Raw genomic sequence first — 22,274 nt, 5'->3', positions numbered from 1 at the left:
TCAAACTACCATCTTTACAACATGATCCATCATCTTGAGCAGTAACATTCAACTCATACTTGTCTTTGTCTAGCTGGATGAGCCCATTAATCAAACGGATTACCCTACAAAGAAATAAATATATAAATAAACAAAACAAATCTCACAGAACAAGAAACTAAGTTAAAAGACAATATGAGAGGTCATATATCAGTCATGTTACCAGTAAAATGTTTTGTTATGGTATCAATATTTTTTTTTCCAAAGCCCACTGTTTAGCTGAATCTATTCAAACTTCACATGTTGAAGCAAAGCTAATAGTGCAATTAAAATTTGTCAGCCTTCTTTTAATTATATTATTTGATAAAAAAAAACTATTAAATACACAAATACACACACACACACAAAAGAAAGTCATAATTACTAAGGCAATATAAAAATTCAGAAAAATATCCACACGTTACTGAATTTAAACTCATTAGAAAACAGAAACAAAATCAAATAAGATAACACAAGAAAATTGTTGTTTTAAATAAGTTTATTCATCTTGTTTTTACTTATGTGTGACATATTTTCTTCTTTGACCATCTGTAATTTTCTCTGTTAGTAAAAAGTATTACAATTTACATTCAGTTATTAAATTAATTTGAACTAAGAAACTGATACCACTATAAATCCTGTAATTAATGTAACACATGATGAACAAGAGAACTAATATTTGCATATAAATATAAGAACAACAACAGATATTTGGGCATCCAGATCATCACATCCACTAAACTTTAAAATATAAAATAAGATTCACTCAAAGCCAGCCGTTATCATTCAATATGTTTTAAGTTTTCTTAAATTCCCTCAAATTAATTACATCTATCACACCCGAAGGTAACCCATTTGATGGACCAATCACTTTGTTAGAAAAATAATGCTATCTTAGCTGAATATGACTCCCACCTTTTCAAAACATATATTTGTGTCCCCTAGAGCTACCATTTTCACCATCAACTACACGTACAGAGGATGCATCACCACTATCAATTTTCTTAAATACCTCCATCAGATCCCTCTAAATCTTCTTTCCTATATGAAAAATGTATTTTCAATAGGTACTTCCCACTTCTCATAAGATTAGCTACTCTCATTCATTATTGCTTCCTGTGTGTAAACTTTTTCTTTACAAATGCCACAAGCCTTCTGCTTCCCTCTTACTGAAATTAAGTGATTCCAAGATGGCTTTCATGTAAATCATCATGTGTCATCTCTCCACCAATGGAGCATTATTTATTCACATGACACATGTGACTTCCTCAATGTGTCTCTACTGAACTATCACTTCAAAGTTTGACACAAGATGGAAGAGCCAAAAGAGTGCGAGAAGGAAGAGTGGGAAGTGTGAGAAGAGGTAAATACCATAAAGAAATATATTTTCAGTACAGGAGAGTTTTAACTTCCAATATAGCACTCCACTCACAAGGTTAGCTATAATCCCACACTAATTAGGAGAAGGGATCAGTGCAAGGAAAAACAGATGTATACCCTGAAAACATCTCAAGGATACCTCTACAGACAAGAGAATGAGGCCAAAACCACACCACTTCTGACCAGGTATATTTTTCACCTGTCCATAAGGAATGTAGAAAAAGGGCAGAAAAAAATAGGAGCATATCCAAGTGGGAGAAAATTGAGGGAGGATAAGTATCTAAATCCATGGATAGATATATGCAAGTCAATCCAATGAAGCAGAAAAATGGATAAACAAAAGATGAGTCTTACAGTGTGGAGTGGCTAGGGCATGATGGCTGTACTTGGCAAGTTAGCTACATATCCATGAGGAAGTAGGATGAGAATAACAATGTCTTCACCTCAAGGCACACAGACCAGGGAGAATCTAGAACCATTCCAACAACAGGGCATAACAATGATGTTTTTTTAGGAATATCTCAATATGAGAACCCAACGTTCAGTATCAAATTGATGTCTATGTAAACAAAATGTAACCCCCCTTCAGCAAAATTGACCAGATACATCCAATAATTAATAACATTCACGAATAAAGGTACATAAGAGATAAAGGGGGAGCAAAAACGAGGAAGGAAAATGGAGAACCTTGAACACACACGAGAATTTATATTGATAGGTTCATTTTTAATCTAAAACCTAGACGCAAGGTACTGACATCCTTATGGAGTTAGAATAAAGGCTCATAATCAAAGGGGTGAGTTTCAATTCAATGTCTCGCTCCACAGTAATTGTATAATGTATATTACAGAACAGCATGTCATCTATACCAGCAGAACCATGAAGCATTCAGACAGGAAGATAAACATATAGAAATTTGAGGAACCAATCTTGGCTGAAAGCACCAATAGCTAAAGTCTGAGGCACCAGGGACCAAAAGAGGGGTAATTTGTGATTTGGAGCAGTGGCAAATGCATTGATGTTAGGAAAGCACCCATAAAAACAAGAGGATAGAGAGATCATTCCATTGGATAAATCTTGTTGGGGTGGAAAAGACAATCTGCCATGGGACTGAAAGCACTTAAAACATGACACATGATTAAAAAAAGGTGGTATATGTGGACCCAATAGAGAAGATCCAAAATCCAATAACAAAAGGACCAGGTAATAAATTGATGACTGATATATGCCACCAATGACGAATTGTCAGAATGAATCATTACCAGACAATGTCTGGTTAGAGGTAGGAAGTGATCCAAACCCCCAATAGATGGCTAGAAGCTCAAGGATACATAAGAACTGCTTATCAACAGATCAAGGACCCAAAACTTCCTGGTGTTCAACTCATGCATCCATAAACAGATATAATCTTATTGAGGATGAGGAAGCAGAATGCCTGCAGATGTGCAAGTTTTATCAAAGTACTAAAAAAGATCTTTAACTAAGGAAAGAGGAAGTGTAATATGAGCAGTCAAGAAATAGTTAGAATCGCACACTAAATATGTGAAGGGACAGGTGTGGAGCTAATATGACGATATTTTTAATAGCAAAATAGCATCTAAATGAATACACAGAATGAAACATTTCTGCTACTTATACACACATTTATGTTTCAGTAATACCCTGGTATTAAGTAGAAATCAGTTCAGTTTTTATAAAAGCAAAACTGACATAACAAACAATAATACGATTTTATTTGAATCAAAAACTTTATCATCTAACAAATTGTATTCTCCTGCACAGTAATATAAATATTTTGTCTTTGCACTTTTCACTAATATAAACAAAATATGTAATTAAACATGAAAAAAAAAAAGACAAAAATATAATTTTGTCCTGTATGTAACAGGATTCAGAAGGAAAAAAACACAGTGAACCAAATTACCGGTTCGTTCTTCAATCTGAAACATGCCGGAGATGGTTCCTCCACCCACAAATCCAAAATGGATGTTGTCTCCATCCTTATCACTAGCCACTACAGTCGTTACTAATGTGTTAGGTCCTGCATTTTCATCTACATTAGGAGTGTAAACATCTTGACTGAACTTGGGTAACTCATCATTCTTGTTTTCTGTATAGATACGGACAGTGGCAGTTCCAGTGAGCTGAGGGTCCCCATGATCAGTAGCTTCTACTGTAAACTCATATGTGTTGTTAACATCAGCATCCAGTCGTTTATTTGAATAAATGGTTCCTCGATTATCAATTGTGAAGTCTTTGCTTTGGATTGTATATGTTATTTGAGCATTGTCATAGGAATCCAAATCTGATGCAGATACTACAAGAAAGTAAAACAAAATAAATGTAGTTTATTTTTACACGCTGTGAAAACATGATAGAAGTACTTTCAGTCAAGAAGAACTGATAAAAACTATAAATGAACTCATTTAATACACCTCTAATTCTGTACAATATTTATAATCAACTTTAGGAAAAATCCCTCTAGTTTTGGTTCAAAACTTGCAAAATTCTCAGTTTTAAATTATTATTTTCCACAATAGAGAATTGCAAGTTGCAGTGGTTATGATTACAATTGATACATTTTAATAATGTACTGTAAAGATTACTTAATTTCTGAAAAGAAATACAAATATTATTTTAAATCATGAAGAGCTTTGCGTAAAACACAGTAAGTTGCAGAAATAAACAAGGTTACTGACGCTAAAGCTATGGTTGTTAAGATGTTACATTCATGTCTCAATAAATTTTTCACTTTCCAAAATAATTCAAAACTTGCCTCTTTATTGAATGGAACCATTACTTATAAAAAAAAAAAAACATTAATATTTACTTTTCATTAATAGACTAAATAGATCTAATATCAACATTCAGTAACACTTCTAATAGTGTTAAATACAGTATAATAAATTTACTAGTTTTTTTTCTCTAATTGACATGGTTAAAACTTACTATGAAATATATTTCCTTTGTTAGATGAAGAAAAACAAAAGCATTAAATAGTAAAAAACAAAGTAACAAGACATGAGACTCGGAAATCTCACACATAGTTTACTCTAAATCTTTTGTTTCAGAATCTGAAAATACTTTATGTAGGGGCAAAAATGTGAAATATACCTTGTAGAATTGAAGTTCCAGGTGGAATATCTTCATCTACGTTATGAGCTTGGTAATCAGGAAGCTCAAAACGTGGAGAATTATCATTCATATCATTCACTGTAATTGTTAACTAAAAGTAAAAAATAAATTTATGAAACAAATATTTAAAACATTGTAACAAATATTTATTTTAGGCTGAAGTCAAAACCTGATTCCATATATTTATACATTATAATATTTAATTTCCAAATCTACAGCATGTTGGCTTATTGCTGCATTTACTTGAATTAACATTCTTTACTTTAATGACACAGATCTTCACACAACAACTTTCCAATTTGTTGTAAAACATGTTTTCCATAAAATCGTAATGTTTCCTTGATTTCTTATGTTATCAAAGCATACATGAAAGGATTGGATTATTTGCTAAAAAACTTTAATTCTGCTGCAAACACGGTCGAAAAAATCAATAAAACCCTGAGTCAAAATGTAGACAACAAAGATTTATGGTGATTTGATCCATAAGTAGGATGGTCTTTTTGTAAAACTCAAGATATAATACCCTAGAGCATTTTCAAACACTGATGGTATCTGCTTCACTACCATAATGTACCATCTGTATTCCATTGTCCTACTTCAACCCCTTTCTTATTCTATGTAACAATACTAATTTATACAAATTCCAAACAATATGTTAGATTAGTCAGAAGGTGAACAATAAGACTTTAAAAAGATTACTCTGAATATGATTTATATCTTGACTGATACCCTTACAAAGTCATGGAAGGCTTAAGTATAGATGATCTATGAAAAAAAAAAGATGCATCACTTTATTATGTAGATTTTACTCACTACTGTATTCTTGCTGTTAAACACTAGTTCTTGAAGTTTATTCATGTAAAAACGCTTTTTAGAAGTACCATATGTCTTAGATTGTTGAAAGATCTAGGGCATTATGTTCTTCACTTTTAAATTCACCCAACAATTTTACCAAGACTATGCTGAACCTAAGATTTAAAGTAATGGCATTAACTGGGCGAGCAATCTAACAACTTAAATTTATTAGCACTCCTGTACCTAATGATTACTTGTGTTTTGGTTAAAACCAGTAAACCCAAAGAAACATCTATTCAAGCCTTTTCTCACAATACTAGGCTTATTCTTGCTGTACTTTGAAAATAAAAACTGGTTGTATAATAATAGTGTGTGTGGTTTTGGATAACTAAACAAATTTAACCTGATGTACTTTCAAAAAAAATCTAAACATGATTAGCCAGAAGATGGATTATTCTTATATCTGGTGCTTAGTACTAGAGAATAAAGGATACAAAATCCCTGTTGATAAGTTCAGAGAGAACTTCAGTCGAATATAAATTTTCAGTGCAAATGTGCATTATTAACAGTGGGTATGTTGCAAAATGTGGGTACTTGGCTAGATGCTGATAATATAATGTTATAACTTATAATTGCTACATGACCCAAGTACGTAAAAAGCGGGGTTACTAAAGTACCTCCACCCTCTCTGCTTAAGACTAATTATACTGTTGTGATACTTAGATTTAAAAAGATCAGTTTCCAGACCTCAGATCTAGAAGTTTGTTTATTATTGTTTGAAGAAACTTCCTACTTAAAGTACACACTATTGTAAGAAAATTATCTCAACTCTAGAGCATATGGCGCTTAGATCATCTCAGCATTGTTAAATGAATGACAAAGCGATCTTCTTTTTACTCACATCAACAGACGTTGAAAATCCCCCAGAATCTTCTGTTGCTGTTACAACTAAAGAGTACTTCTTAGGTTGTCGAAGATCTTCATAATCAAGGTCTTTTGCCAATTTAACAATACCAACACTAGGGTCAATATTAAAAGTGCCTTCTCCTGATCCTTTGGCTCGTAAAGTGTATCTAATCTGCCGGTCAGCAAACGACTTGGCCTTTACCTCAATAACACTGCAATAACATCAACAACATTCAGAATTCATCTTCCAATATTTAATTACATGTTATACATTTCACAGTAATAGTTCAGTGGAGTAAACTTAAATTTGGATTTGATTCCCAGTTGGATCGGGTTGTTAAGTACCAGCCATGTAAACCTAAGATACTCAAATCATTTTCTCTTTTCTTTTCACACTTTCCTAGAAAAATCCTTTTGATTTTTACAAAGTTCATTATGTGATATAAATAACAGCTTCAGTGTTAAACATATAATAATTCCAAAGGAACACAGGTTCATAATTTTTGTGTTCAATATATCCGAAGAAACTTCTCAAATAAAGATATTTTTAATTCTTGATAACGAGAAACCCACTTGAAATAAAAATGTATCTCAAAATGGCTGGTATTGGTATTAACACTTATTTTGATAAAGAGAGAACAACGTTTTGACCTTCCTAGGTCATCTTCAGATCTTAACCTAGGAAGGTCAAAATGTTGCTCTCCCCTCACCAAAAAAGATGTTAATACCTATACCAGCCATTCTAAAATACAAAGATATTTTTAATCAACAAGATGTTCCACTGCTTACTTTTAACTTTCATTATTAACAGCTAAAAGTTTAACCATTAACTGAATACCCTGCAATGAAATACACGTAAACCTCCAACAAACAGTATTGATATGTGATAATAACCATTCAGTAAAACCTCTTCACTCACTACTTGATTGAAAAGCTTTATAAATAAGTTACACTCCCCAAAACAGAAATGAACTTAATTAATAATAGTTAAATTGAATTTTTTTTACTCTGAATCTTTTTTTTGGCTTTCTGGAATGCTAGTTTCATATTTCTCCATGTAAAACTGAGGTGCACGTTTCCCTCCCATCACAGACAGTCTCATCTCTGAGGTGGATTGGTATTGGTACTGGCTGACCTTTCCATTTCGATCTTCTGCCTTTACATACAACACATATTCTTTGTCCAGCATGAATGGTTCTTTTCCTCGAGTTCTTACTTCACCAGATCTCTCATCTACTTCAAACCTGCCACCAGCTGAGAAATGTCAAGATAGAGAATGAATACATGTCAAGAAGATATCATACTCAAATTTTGTTTTTGTTTGTTCATTTAGAATTAAGTACAAAGCTTCATAATGGAATATCTGTGCTCTGCCCACCACAGGTATCAAAACCCAGATTTTAGCAGTGTAAATCTGCAGACATACCACTGTGCCACTGGGGGCTTCACTTAAATATGTTGTATAATATTACATTAGATTTTTATTCTTACCTCACAATATGCTTTAATTTCTGTATAACACATTTATAATAATATGTATCACGTTAAACTTTGTCGCACTGCTTATGAATGTGTGTCTTCATAAAATTATACCAGAAGTAATACAAAAATATATTTTCAGGCTTTTTATTCTACTCAAGCAATTTTATAATTTAAATAATAAAGATGATTATATACATCTCATAAAAAGACTATTAAATGAATGTAAGAATAAAAAATCTAGAAGGTTTCTGATCATAGTATATCAAACAGATTTCATTTAATTAAAAATAAACCTACTTATTAAGCCTAAAAATTGCATGTACAGTCCTATTCAATCACTCCTGTTATATTTAAATTAGCTGTTTGTCATAAGTGTTCAAAAAAAAAACCTAACCTAAATGTAGAAATTGACTGTCATAATATAATACACTCAACAACTGAAATGGCAAACATGTTCAGAGACTGGATATGAAACCATAATTCATAGAATATGTCAAATGCTTAACCACCACACCATGCCTGGTCAACAGTATAGGTAAGAAACACCACAAATCCTCAACCCATTTCTTTTGATACTCATGTATTTCCCAAGATGTAAAATATAAATCTTCTACTAAACAAACAGAAATAGCTACTTCTCAATGTATCTAAATACTCTCTAATAATATAAGCATACATTAAAATACACTACTGTTTTTTCATAATTATGGGCTCTTCTTTCCACTGCTTAACTGAGTTTCCTAAGTGTAATACAGAATTTTAGGAACAAATAACACAATAAAACAGCACATTATAAGTACAGTTGACTAACAATAAAATATCAAACTCTGTCACAAATTGTACATTTCTCACAGCACTTTTCTAAAATGAAAATGTTCCAACACTAGTTGGCAACACATTAAAAGCCAATGAAGAAACTTTCAAACTTTACATGTATGCAAGGTAAACTAAAACTTATTATGTGTTTATGAATTTATTACATTTCTGTACTTCTATTGAAAAAATTAGATGTATTCTTTGGAGTGAAAATTGAAATGAAATTCACAATTTTAAAATAGCTAACAAATCAAATTTCTCAAATGAATTATCACAGTTGTGCTATAATTTACCAAGATGTAGAAATTATGGAATCAGATGGTTAACTCAAGTTTCACAGACAAGCTTGAAGGAAGCTATAACATTCATGTGTTTTGTAGCTTTTTCTCTGAATCTTTCTTTACTTCATACAGAACAAGTCTGATAAGAAAAATACTGTCTTACTTCTGTCACGAACTAAAACATAGTGGATGTTGTGGTCAGTGTCTGGGTCTCGAGCCTGTAGCTTAAAGACAGGTGTTCCAGGTGCAGCATTGAGCTGGACCACAGCTTGCATTGGTAATGGACGATTGATGAAATAAGGTGGTTCATCATTTACGTCACGAATATGTATAATAATCCTCTGTCTATCAGGCTCTGTAACAAACAAGAAAAATGCATTCATATAATTAAACACACGAGTGAAACTTAGAAAAATATGAATCCAGCCTGAAAGATATGTGGAAAAGCATAGTGAAAGTAATTCTAATATTCATAACAAAATTTTCTTCTAATAAGTTGATTACTATGGGAAAAGAATATTTATCTCGTAAAATGCTATAAATGTAGCTGTTTTGTTCCATCGCTGGCATTAAACTACTAGCAATATATAATGAAATTTTATTTCATAAATATTGTTGTACGTAACTTTTGTATATGTCAAGAACAGTTCGTGTTCTTCCAGTTGTAATTAAAATACTTTGATATAAGAAAAATTAAAAGGCTTTATGTTTGTGTTGTTCTAATTGTAGTTGAGAAATACTCTTATAGAAAACTGAAAAGTTTTATTTCACTTTTAAATCATTACAGACGTCTTTAATAAAGTTAGCAATGCATATGAAATTATTTTTAAAATAATGCGCATGATATGCAGAAATTTTGACGAGTTAACATTTCAGTGATGGTGAAAATCAACCGTCGAAACTTAACGATGCTTATTAGATTAAAGAACAAAGCTGATTGAATTACCAAACTGAAATAGCACAAAATACATTTCAGCTAGGATAACGACATATACACAGTAGAGAAAATTGTTTTTAACAATTTGTTATACCAATTGATTACGACAAAGCTTTACTATCAAAATTCGATTAAAATGGTATTCAAAACCATGCTAGCAATAATACCCAACAATCTACTAAAAACAAACAAAAAACCAGCAAATCTCGGAAAGATGTAAACTAGTCCTAATACATATACAATGGCCCTGACTTTAGACTTCATACCATAAGAACAATTGTTGCTAATTGTGCTTCGTATTTATTCTATAAATAATGACCATGCACCAGTTTTAAATGAAGTGTGCTAAAATTGTTCCATCACAAACAAACGTTTTTCTGAGCTTTTGAAATTGAATTTAATTTTAAGTAGGTCTAGTTTATTATTAATACTTTGCATTCATTAAACAAGTGTAATTAATTTTTCTGAACTTTAACTGTTTTGTGTTTAATTAGTCCCCTGTTTTCCAACATGCTTTATAATTTCATATATTTTAATAAAAGTTTATATTTTATAGTCTTTGCTTGGAATTACGCAGAATCTATAGTAAATACAGAAAAAGAAATCTTCCAAGTTCCATCTCTTTTACGTTTCATGCATAACATAAACTGTCATAATTGTTACATTGACCTATGGTTATTAACGCTTTTCAAATTTATATCCCGAAAAGTAAAATACTCAAATTAATTATTGTACAGAAAATATTCAAAGAGTTTTTAAAAAATCCACGATACTTGTTTTTTCTTAAACTTCGCGTTATTACTAGCGTTATTACAAAAATTAAATTTATCGTAAATTATGTATTAATATAGATGAATCGAACATTCTACGCATACACATAATAACAATGTTTAAATTCATTTTCTTACAAATTTAAGCTGCACTTTTTTTCCTTTTTTTTTTTTTTTTTGCAGAGGACCACACAGTACATTATTCAACACTTCAAGACTCACAGGCATTTTATCAAATATTGCACAAAGTTCATTCTTTGAAAAGATGTTTAAAAATTTAAGTGCACACTAATCTATTTCTACGTCTTGATACCACACGCTACCGATTAACAAATATTTTTACTGGAAAATCATTCTTAAACATTTTTCTTCTGCCGCTTTTCAGTTTTCAAAAATAACAGCATAATGTATGGGGACAATAAGGGATCTGTTGGTCCATCTAGACTGTCTCATTCTCTGTTATATATATTTTTTTTAAATTTTAAAGCCACTCCTTATCATTCATACAGTGAACGTTTGATGAGACGTCAGCATAATAGAAAAACGTAGCAAATAATTATGATTTTATAATATTTAATTATTTTCATATATATATATATACACACCTGTTTCTAGGAAGCCTAAATGTTCTAAGATTTTGTTATTATTCTTTTTAATATGACCCAAAGGTAAAACGCATAATATGTTGTAGTATCTTTCAGAGAAAAGAACATCTGGCGTCAAAAGATGAATATGGTAAGTGCTGTCAGAACTGTAAAACTTTTTTTTTTAGTTTAACACTTGCTACTTGAATTAAGAAATGACTAAGATTTTTATATACACGTTCTTCCACATCTTCCCGAAAGTATTGTGCTCCAATAGTAAATTAAACCAAAATTAAAAGCAACAAATATTTTTATTTCTTACTTTTGAAAGTCATGTATCATGCTGTGTTGTAGTTTACTGAATGCATATTTCTTCTCTTGAGTTATGACATGGACATGTTTTACTAACGTCACGAGAGTATAAATTGCAAAATCAAGAATCCTTTATATGACGTAATTTTAGTATTTACTGACTGACTGACAGATCACATAATTCTGTATAATGGTGGAGAGGTTTAAAAATATGACCAGTCCAGCCACCCTTCTGGCTCCTCAAGGGAAAATTATGGTACTGTTATAGATATTGACTTATCATACAAGCTCAGCATGGTCATGTGGTTAAGGCACTATACTCGTAATTCGAGAGTCACGAGTTCGAATCCCTATTACATCAAACAGGCTTGCCATTTCAGCCGTCGGGGGGTTATAATGTAACAATCAATCCCACTATTCGTTGGTAAAAGAGTAGGCCAAGAGTTGGCGGTGGGTGGTGATGACTAGCTGCCTTCCCTATGATCTTACACTGCTAAATTAGTGACGGCTAACGCAGATAGTTCTCGTATAGCTTTGCGCGAAATTCAAAAGAAACCAAACTTATCATACTAAGAGGATAATAAACGGAAATTTTCTTAAATCCTAGTATCATAATTCGACGACACATTCTGAAGTAGGAAAAAGAAAACATTATTAGGAAAGTTTAATGTGATTAATTGTTAAAGCAAACTTCAAACTATTTCACTTTATTCTTCTATAGATCTAATTAAAAACCAAAATATATTTTACTTTTACGGTTGGCACCTGGAAGTGTATTGCAAATGATCTAGTAAATTTATTCCTTGGTATTACTCGCTACCCATCAGAGTAGATTTACTGTCTCATGGGATCAGGGGTCATATTCAGTCAATACGAAAAAAGAAGAAAAGGAAATATGTACACAACTGATTTTCGATCTGTTACTGATCACCAACATGAAAGTTTTTATATACCAATGTTAGGAATATTGAATTTAGTATTATCGCACAATCTTAAGAATAACTACTATTTAGTTAGATTTTACCACAGCTTTAGAAGGGATGGAGTGGCGTGCATGTACTTGTTCACGTATACTGCAAGTATACTGAATACTAGAATAAAAAAAATTATTGAAATTCATCAATGGATGGGAGGCCGGTATTGCCATGATGAGAGTTTACTTCATAACTGTCATTTGTGGTAGTTTGGGTTGTTTTGAATTTCGCACAAAATTAAAACGCAAAAAGGACATTTCTTCTGAATTTAATAACAGGACATACAATGGTATTATTATTGCTCGATTACTTTCTAAAATTTAAAAAAAGAGATTTGTGAAAATTTGCTTTGAGTAAAGGATGTTTTTGTTGTCTTTTTTAATTTCGCGCAAAGCTACACAAAGGCTATCTGCGCCAGCCGTTCCTAAGTTTGCAGTGTAAGACTAGAGGCTAGACAGCAAGTCATCACCACCCACCGCCAACTCTTGGGCTAGTCTTTTACCAACGAATGGTGGGATTGACCGTCACATTATAACGCCCCCACGACTGAAAGGGCGATCATGTTGACGTGACGGGGATTCCAACCCGCGAATTACGAGTCAAGTGTTTTGACCACCTTGCCATGCTGGGCCTCAACTGGGGTAGACATAAGAAATCTTGGTAAAATTTGTCATTGGTTGGGCAAAAGAGAGAACATGAACTAGGAGAACAGGTTTGTTACTTTCAAAAGGAATAATGTCAACTATTTGAGTCTTATAACGGTAATCGTGTTTCGTTATTCACAATGGGCAAAGTAAATATATCTCATTGTGCAACTTTACGCTTAATAACATAGCAAACATCTCCGCTATGAAACTCGGAGTCGAAATCGACCTGAGTTTTGCTGTATTTTTGGTTTATACCTTTTTCTGTATTTGCTGATTGTATTGGCATACATTCATCTCAGTTTTCTACACAAGTTATTTAGCTTCAGTTCGCTGGCAGTTTTATTAAAATTCCGTATTTATTTGTTCAGACTTGACCGTGTTTTTATCATTTACTTCGATTCATCGCATCTCTTACTATGAATAAAATGTGATGTATATTGTATAACTTGATTTAATCTTCTTTCATTTTGTTGAAATTAGTCGATAACATTTCTTATGAACAATCAATCCTTCGAATCTCTCGTTGATGAAGTAATAAAGTCCTTAAATCTACTACAGTGCAATACATTCGAAAATTTCGAGATACTAATGTGATTGAATGTAAATAATGACTCTTTTAAAAAGTATACAATTATTAGATTTATTAACTGGCCAAGTGGTTAAGGCGTTCGACTCGTAATTTGAGAGTCGCGGGTTCGAATCCATGTCGCACCGAACATGCTCGCCCTTTCAGTTGTGGGGGCGTTATAACGTGACGATCAATCCCACTATTCTTTGGTAAAAGACTAGCCCAAGAGTCGGCGATGGGTTGTGATGATTGGCTGCCTTCCCTCTAGTCTTACACTGCAAAATTAGGGACGGCTAGCGCAGATAGCCATTATGTAGTTTTGCGCGAAAAAAACAAAAACATCCTTTACCCAAAGCAAAATTTCACGAATCTCTTTTTTATTTATTTTAAAAGCAATCGAGCAATAATAATATCATTGTATGGCCTGTTATTAAATTCAGAAGAAATGTCCTTTTTGCGTTTTAATTTATAAACAACAACAACCGTAATTACCCCTGGCTTTCTTTGCATAGTCTGTTGCTGTTTCAAACTGCAATTACCCCTATCCCTGGGTCTCACCTGAAGATGTTGTTTTGAATTAAGCACAAAGCTACACAATGGGCTATCTGTGCTCTGCCCACCACGGATATCGAAACTCGGTGTTTAGCGGTGTAAGACATACCGCTGAGCCACTGGAGGCTTAGCTGAATGAAATCCATCTTTTGATTTATGCAACATAAGGTCTTCCTCGCCCACACCTGCACCTCCAAAAATAACATTTTCATTTCAATAAGAGATATAATGTAGAGAAATGTAGAAATTTTATAAGACTAAATCCTGACATTTCAAATAGGGGTCTTCTTGGAGGCAAAGGTTTGCCCCATACCATCCCGGTGGACACGTCTCTGCATCACTGATTGTATATTTAAAGAATTGTTTGTCTGTTTGTTTTGAATTTCGCACAAAGCTACTCGAGGGCTATCTGTGCTAGCCGTCCCTAATTTTGCAGTGTAAGACTAGAGGGAAGGCAGCTAGTCATCACCGCCCACCGCCAACTCTTGGGCTACTCTTTTACCAACGAATAGTGGAATTGATCGTCATATTATAACGCTCACACGGCTGAAAGAGCGAGCATGTTTGGCGCGACGGGGATGCGAACCCGCAACCCTCGGATTACGAGTCGCACGGCTTAACGCGCTTGGCCATGCCGGGCCCATATTTAAAGAAATTTCCAAAGAATTTCATGATCAATTGGTCGATCATACGTTAGTTAAAATATAAAGACAAAACAAATCTCTTGGTTAATCACATGTTAGCGAGAAGATAAAAAAAACAAACGCCTGGTCATATTATGTAATCTCTGAACTAGTTGTGTTCACTCTTCTATTATTATTGATTGTTCTTATTTATGACAGTAAATTTGGTAACTTTTTTCCTTCACGATATTTTATAAATAAAATCCTATTGGTTGGCATCTCAGTGGCACAGCTGTGTGTCTGCGGACTTACTACGCTAGAAATCGGGTTTTTATACCTGTGTAGACAAATCACAGATAATCCATTGTGTACTAGCCATTCAGTTGATCATCTGTCAATGAAAGTATAAAGATAAAACAAACAAACCTCTTGGTTGATCATGCGTTAGTGAAAATATAAACACGAAACAAACAAACCTTTTGGTTAATCACATGTTAGCGAAAATATAAAAAAAAAAAAAACGTCTGGTCATATTATATAATCTCTGAAATAGTTGTGTTCACTCTCCTATTTATATTTAAAGGTAAGTAATAAGGAAATTTCGTAGATTCACTGCAGCTGATGGATTCCTAAGGCCTCCGTATGTGAAATGACAATTATTATAAATGTGTCTGAAGAAAGCTCATATTTATGAGAACAGTTCAAAATTTAAGAATTATTTTTACCATTATTGAAGGTATTTCAAATTGTCAAAATGTGATAAAGTGTTAAGTATATTTTTAGATTAACGTATTTTGCAGTGTTAAGTAATTCGTGTGACTAAAATACACCAAGAACAGTGAACATTTAAAAAAAAAAGCCAGAATCTCAGATATGTAAATGTACTGTTTTATCATACAACGCCATGCCTTTTCTGAATATATATATATTTACACACATATACAGAAGTTGAGGATGTTATGTTAAAACGAGTTGAAGCCTCACCACATCGTTACCATCTATGTCACCTCGTCTGGTCATGCTCTAGATGACGACGTTATATTTTGAAAGTAGCACATAGAACGCATTTTATATTGTCAAAGGCCCTTCGTTAAACCATTATATCCAAAACACATCTCTCTTCCCTGGTTGCTTTCCGTGAGTCATCTAGATTACGAGAATGGTGTCTGTGGTTCAAGTTGATCCTTACATCTTATACAAAATGTTCCTTTGTGGATGGTGTAGTGGTTCATGTTGATCCTTACATCTTATACAAAATGATCCTTTGTGGATGGTGTAGTGGTTCCAGTTGATCCTTACATCTTATACAAAATGTTCCTTTGTGGATGGTGAAGTGCTTCCAGTTGATCCTTACATCTTATACAAAATGTTCCTTTGTGGATGGTGTAGTGCTTCCAGTTGATCCTTACATCTTATACAAAATGCTCCTTTGTGGATGGTGTAGTGGTTCCAGTTGATCCTTACATCTTATACAAAATGCTCCTTTGTGGATGGTGTAGTGGTTCCAGTTGATCCTTACATCTTATACAAAGCGCTCCTTTGTGGATGGTGTAGTGGTTCCAGTTGATCCTTACATCTTATACAAAACGCTCCTTTGTGGATGGTGTAGTGGTTCAAGTTGATCCTTACATCTTATACAAAATGCTCCTTTGTGGATGGTGTAGTGGTTCAAGTTGATCCTTACATCTTATACAAAATGTTCCATTGTGAATGATATAGTGCTTCCAGTTGATCCTTACATCTTATACAAAATGTTCCTTTGTGGATGGTGTAGTGCTTCCAGTTGATCCTTACATCTTATACAAAATGCTCCTTTGTGGATGGTGTAGTGGTTCCAGTTGATCCTTACATCTTATACAAAACGCTCCTTTGTGGATGGTGTAGTGGTTCCAGTTGATCCTTACATCTTATACAAAACGCTCCTTTGTGGATGGTGCCAGTGGTTCTAGTTGATCCTTACATCTTATACAAAATGTTCCTTTGTGGATGGTGTAGTGCTTCCAGTTGATCCTTACATCTTATACAAAACGCTCCTTTGTGAATGGTCCGGTTGTTCCAGTTGATCCTTACATCTTATACAAAACGCTCCTTTGTGAATGGTCCGGTGGTTCCAGTTGATCCTTACATCTTATACAAAATGTTCCTTTGTGAATGGTGTAGTGGTTCCAGTTGATCCTTACATCTTATACAAAATGTTCCTTTGTGAATGGTCCGGTGGTTCTAGTTGATCCTTACATCTTATACAAAACGCTCCTTTGTGGATGGTCCGGTGGTTCCAGTTGATCCTTACATCTTATACAAAACGCTCCTTTGTGAATGGTCCGATGGTTCCAGTTGATCCTTACATCTTATACAAAATGTTCCTTTGTGAATGGTCCGGTGGTTCCAGTTGATCCTTACATCTTATACAAAATTTTCTTTTGTGGATGGTGCCTGTGGTTCCAGTTGATTCTTACATCTTATACATGAGACATCCCAATCCTGGAAATTCTAAATCTTCAATCTGAACGCATCTTCTCGACCCGAGTGTTTGAATATTTTGCGTTGAAAAGAGCCATTTCATACCCTTCTTAAAAGCGAGCAATTTTCTGTGGCATAACACTACCTACGAAACACCGAGAAATACCAAAATGTAGTTCTAATGCATACCGTTCTACAGCCACTTTATACCATTGTAATTATCAAGTGTCTTGCTGATTTGCATATTCTATATAACATTAATATATCTTTTTCAGTCCACTGCGAAAATGACTTCCAAAAGTTGTATCTAATTCCGCAAAACAGTTACGGTATACAGTCTTTGAACAATACGCAACTGTGGAATGAAAATTCCCCCTTTTCACTTATCAGCACAATGGCATTTAAAAGTGATTATTAACACAAAACTGATATGAAATAAAGAAGTTAGAGGTTACACAGTACCTCTTATTCTGCGCACTCCCTTTCTTAACCTTTCCAATGGCACATCTCAATCTTTATTGGTCTATAATGATAAAATCTGTGCTTCACCCATTACAATCTTCACAACACAATTAACTATTTGTGCTGTTTGGTGCTTAACAGATAAAAACTTCTGTCGTAAAAAATAAAATAAAATGATTTTATTTAAAAATTTCGTAATCAGGTGGTCTGTCATGGCTAGGTGATAAGAGTGCTTGACAAGCAATCTGAGAGTCGTGGGTTTGAATCTCCCTCCCACTAAACATGGCTAGGTGGTAAGAGTGCTTGAATAGCAATCTGAGAGTCGTGGGTTTGAATCTCCCTCCCATGACTAGGTGGTAAGAGTGCTTGAATAGCAATCTGAGAGTCGTGGGTTTGAATCTCCTTCCCACCAAACGTGCTTTACCTTTTAGCCATGGGGGCGTAAAATAGTAGCCCAAGAGTTTGATGGCGATGACTAGCCCCCTTCTCACTAGTCTTTCACTGCTAAATTATGGACAGATCGTGCAGATAGCTTTCATATAGCTTTGCACAAAATTCTAATCGAGGTGTTATCGTAATCACATAATCAAAGTAGCCCAATAACAGAAGTTACATACGAAATATTGTCATTTTTTAAATACAACGATTTACTCTAATGATATATTTTACGTTGTATTATTATTCTCTGAATGTTTACTCATATCAATTGTTTGCTATATTTTTCTTGTTAATATTTCGACCAAATATGAGACATGTAATAACACATATTCCTCAAACAAAAGCAAACAGATCAGACCATACATTCAGCGAACTATTGTTAGATAATGTATACAGAATCACTGTACGAAATTATACCAATTACTGTATTTGCCAACGACAAGAAGCAGGCAAAAATTTACCCATTGCACTACGACCGGTTGGAGATAGTGACACTTGTGTGTGGGTGTTTGTTTTCTTATAGAGATTCGCTTCATAGAGTTATCTGCTGTGTTTACCGACAGAAATTGAAGCCCTCATTTAAGCACTGAAAGATCTACCACTGTCCCATAAGGGGGTAACGGAGACACTTGTATAAATTATATTATTATTATTTTGTAAGTAAACACAAAGCTACACAATGGGCTATCTATGCTGTGTCAACTACGTGTATTAAAACCCTAAGGTAATGAGGTTGTATAGAACATGTACTAACAGTCGGATAAAATTCAAAAAGTTATTCCGGCATGGCCTAGCGCGTAAGGCGTGCGACTCGTAATCCGCAGGTTCGCGCCCGCGTCGCGCTAAACATGCTCGCCCTCCCAGCCGTGGGGGTGTATAATGTGACGGTCAATCCCACTATTCGTTGGTAAAGAGTAGCCCAAGAGTTGGCGGTGGGTGGTGATGACTAGCTGCCAAGAGTTGGCGGTGGGTGGTAATGACTAGCTGCCTTCCCTCTAGTCTTACACTGCTAAATTAGGGACGGCTAGCACAGATAGCCCTCGAGTAGCTTTGTGCGAAATTCCCAACCAAAAGTTATTGAGATTATTTTTAATCCTGAAGTAAGAATGATTTGATTAATAGTATAATTTACTAGTAATTTAAAGTTCTTTTTTCCTCATCTTACTTATTTTACAAATTTATATCACTTTTAATAATGTTTTTTCATCGTATTAGCAAAATAATATAATATTAAGCTTTACTCATGGTAATTATAATTTAAATCTGGCGTGAATTTTTCAAAGCATCCTAGTTGAATTTTTAAAAACAAAATTGAAAATGAAAATTTTCATGTTCAATTGATGTCGCTTCAAGTTAGGAGAAATCTAAGGCGTCATAGATAATATTATTTCTAGAAAGGAAAAGAGGTCGTTTTACGATTTCTGTTCTGTTGGATGATAGTTAGGCCAAATGAAGAGCTCAGTGTTGCCAAGTCCGCTTTAAATGAGCAAAATTTGGTTTGTTTTTCTAAAAAGTCACTTTAATTTTATTCGAATTGCAGTTTATTTTGGAAATAGGACTGATTTTTTTTGCTGAGGTCGCTTAGTTGGGCTTCAACAGAAAATAAAGTAGTTGTAGGTGTGGTTTCGATTGTTTGACTGGGTTAATGAATAGCCTACACATCGTTACAGTATTAGAATCATCCTGTCCTCACTCGTGTTTAATTAATTAAAAACACACACCCACGACTGTCAACTTTCTGGTTCGCCCATGCGACTGTGACGGATTTTGTTATTATATATTGATTTTAATATTGCTGTTTGTCTTGGATAAATTCATATTTAGAATACATGTTGTGAAATTCTCACCTATTCTCGAGTGTAAGAATCAACAATGTACTACGTGCCTAAGTATAATATTGTTGCCAACTGAACTTTCGAGAACTCTGCTTAAAGATTATGAATCGAAGCGTCAAGAAACGGTAAAAAAGATATTGTTGATTTGCTACAGTGAGTTTAGTATAAACCTTAGAAGCAATAACTGTGATAAACGCTTACTAATCGGAAAATTACACTTATTTGACCAGAAACGTTTATATATTTCGAACATTACAAACCGTCTAACTTCAGTGAATTAACTTCTGACGTTATTATTTCTACGAGGACACCAGATAGCTTTCTAGGTGAAAATTGAGCTTTCAAACTGCGTGAAGCCAGCCAAGAATCGAGCAAGCTAGCTTTCCTGTCAAGAGAAGTGTACCTGTGGATGAACATAAAATTAATTCACTCTTTGTGAACAGTCGATAAAAGAATCAGTTCTTGACCAGATAGAAGACTCGGTATTGTTTGTAATTTTGTAAAACTCTTGTATATAAACCGATATTTGTTAAAACCGTTATTATAAATTGTACTGCTGTTTGTATATTAAAATATATTTGTGTTATAAAAATTGTGTGCATCAGTCTGGCTGAGAAATATCATAAATCTGATACGTATCGACATTTAATTAATTTCCGAATTCGAATTACAAGATAATTCGTTTTCAGGCTATTTAAAATCGTAATACGTAACATAATAAATCGGAAACTCGTCTGGGATAAATTATAATACGTAACAGTGATATATTCTATATTCCAATTAGATTGCGCAAATTGTCATTTCGAGGATAAATTGTAAGAAAAGTTTTGAGACTCAGTACCGTTTTTTTTTAACGGTAGAGACGTTTAATTTTCTTACAAACTTGACAAAACTGGGAGAGTTTCTTACCATACTTAGCCTAGGACATGCAGTTCACTTTTTAGTATATTCGCTAATTTTCATAATGAAATTAACACTTTTATTTGAAGATGAATGCTTTACAGCTTATAAGACAGAAAGTTGTCTATTAAGACTATTATTAAGTTTTATTCTTCTAACTATATACCAGTATATGTCAAGGCGATTGATTTCCTAATATGTTTGGTAACTAAATGGGTTGACTAATGTTCAATTATTATTTAAAATCAAATGTCAAAGGACTTTTCCAATTCAGTCTTGGGTAATACAAATTTCCGTTATGGTATGATATTTTAAACAAATTTACAATTGTTCACTCAACTTAAAATCGAGAAAATAGTAGATAACCAGTAACGTTTTGTACCTCAAATTAAACTAAATATTATAAAAATTATTCCACTTAATTATATAGTAATTAGATATTTTATGTTTCTTTGCTTTCAACAAATTCCTATAAAATCAGTTTCACAAACTGAAAAATGAATCATAAATAAATAATATTTCGAAACTGAATTTACTGCTCTGTTATTAAAGCGAAGTAGATTAAATTACTGAATAATTTAGCTCAATAATTCTATTTATAACTCTATTATCCCTCTAACTTAAAAATATATATGTACACTATTCAGAAACTTATACAAGGAACGTAAAGTTTGTATGTTTTTGAATTTCGCGCAGAGCTACTCGAGGGCTACCTGCGCTAGCCGTCCCTAATTTAGCAGTGTAATACAAGAGAGAAGACAGCTAGTCATCACCACCCACCGCCAACTCTTGGGCTACTCTTTTACCAACGAATAGTGAAGTTGACCGCCACATTATAACGCCTCCACTGCTGAAATGGCGAGCATGTTTGGTGCGACGGGGATTCAAACCCGAGGGGTCTAACGTAAAATGATATCTGTGTGTATTATCCTCAGAAGACAATCTGAAACTGAATAATATAATTATTATTAAAGCAAGTTAAAAAAATATCTGAAACTTTGTTTTTTCTGCACTTCAGTTAATAAATAATATAATTTTGTTAATTATTAGCGTAATATTTTGTCAGGGAAGTTGCTGTTTCAGTGTAATGCTACACAATGGGTTATCTGGGCTCTGCCATTCACGGAAAGTGGATTATTGAATTTTAACAATTTATGATTGGTCCACCAGAAATAGTTTATGTACCTTCCTGTACACCTATCCATTCGATCTCCGTTCTTATCAGACAGTTAACACAAAAACTCGTTCATTTCAAAATACCTAATAAAATTGTTTGGTTCGTCTGTGATTTTCAAATATAAGTAGTTTAATTTAGAGACGGTTTACAAAAATATGTTTGATTGACGTTTCATTTGTGTCATAGCTTTCAGTCAATAAAAAAGATATAAAGTGAAGCAGA

General features: G+C 33.5%; 1 protein-coding gene across 1 annotated transcript in view; it reads right to left on the bottom strand.

Annotated features, from left to right (window-relative positions):
• Nucleotides 1-2,807: 2,807 nt before the first annotated feature.
• The window catches only part of LOC143232358 (neural-cadherin-like), a 206,082-nt gene continuing 186,615 nt past the window's right edge, over nt 2,808-22,274 (bottom strand). Inside the window, exons 3-8 of the mRNA XM_076467686.1 lie at nt 8,977-9,168; nt 7,242-7,488; nt 6,230-6,446; nt 4,513-4,624; nt 3,323-3,715; nt 2,808-2,833 (exon numbers count right to left, since the gene is read on the bottom strand). Coding sequence (XP_076323801.1) covers nt 2,808-2,833; nt 3,323-3,715; nt 4,513-4,624; nt 6,230-6,446; nt 7,242-7,488; nt 8,977-9,168 — 1,187 coding nt within the window. The remainder of the gene's footprint in view (nt 2,834-3,322; nt 3,716-4,512; nt 4,625-6,229; nt 6,447-7,241; nt 7,489-8,976; nt 9,169-22,274) is intronic.

This window comes from Tachypleus tridentatus, chromosome 1 (assembly GCF_004210375.1).
Source record: "Tachypleus tridentatus isolate NWPU-2018 chromosome 1, ASM421037v1, whole genome shotgun sequence".
In the NCBI taxonomy this organism is placed as follows: domain Eukaryota; kingdom Metazoa; phylum Arthropoda; class Merostomata; order Xiphosura; family Limulidae; genus Tachypleus; species Tachypleus tridentatus.
The sequence above is the reverse complement of the archived record's forward strand: the minus strand, read 5'-3'. Positions and strand labels throughout refer to the sequence as shown.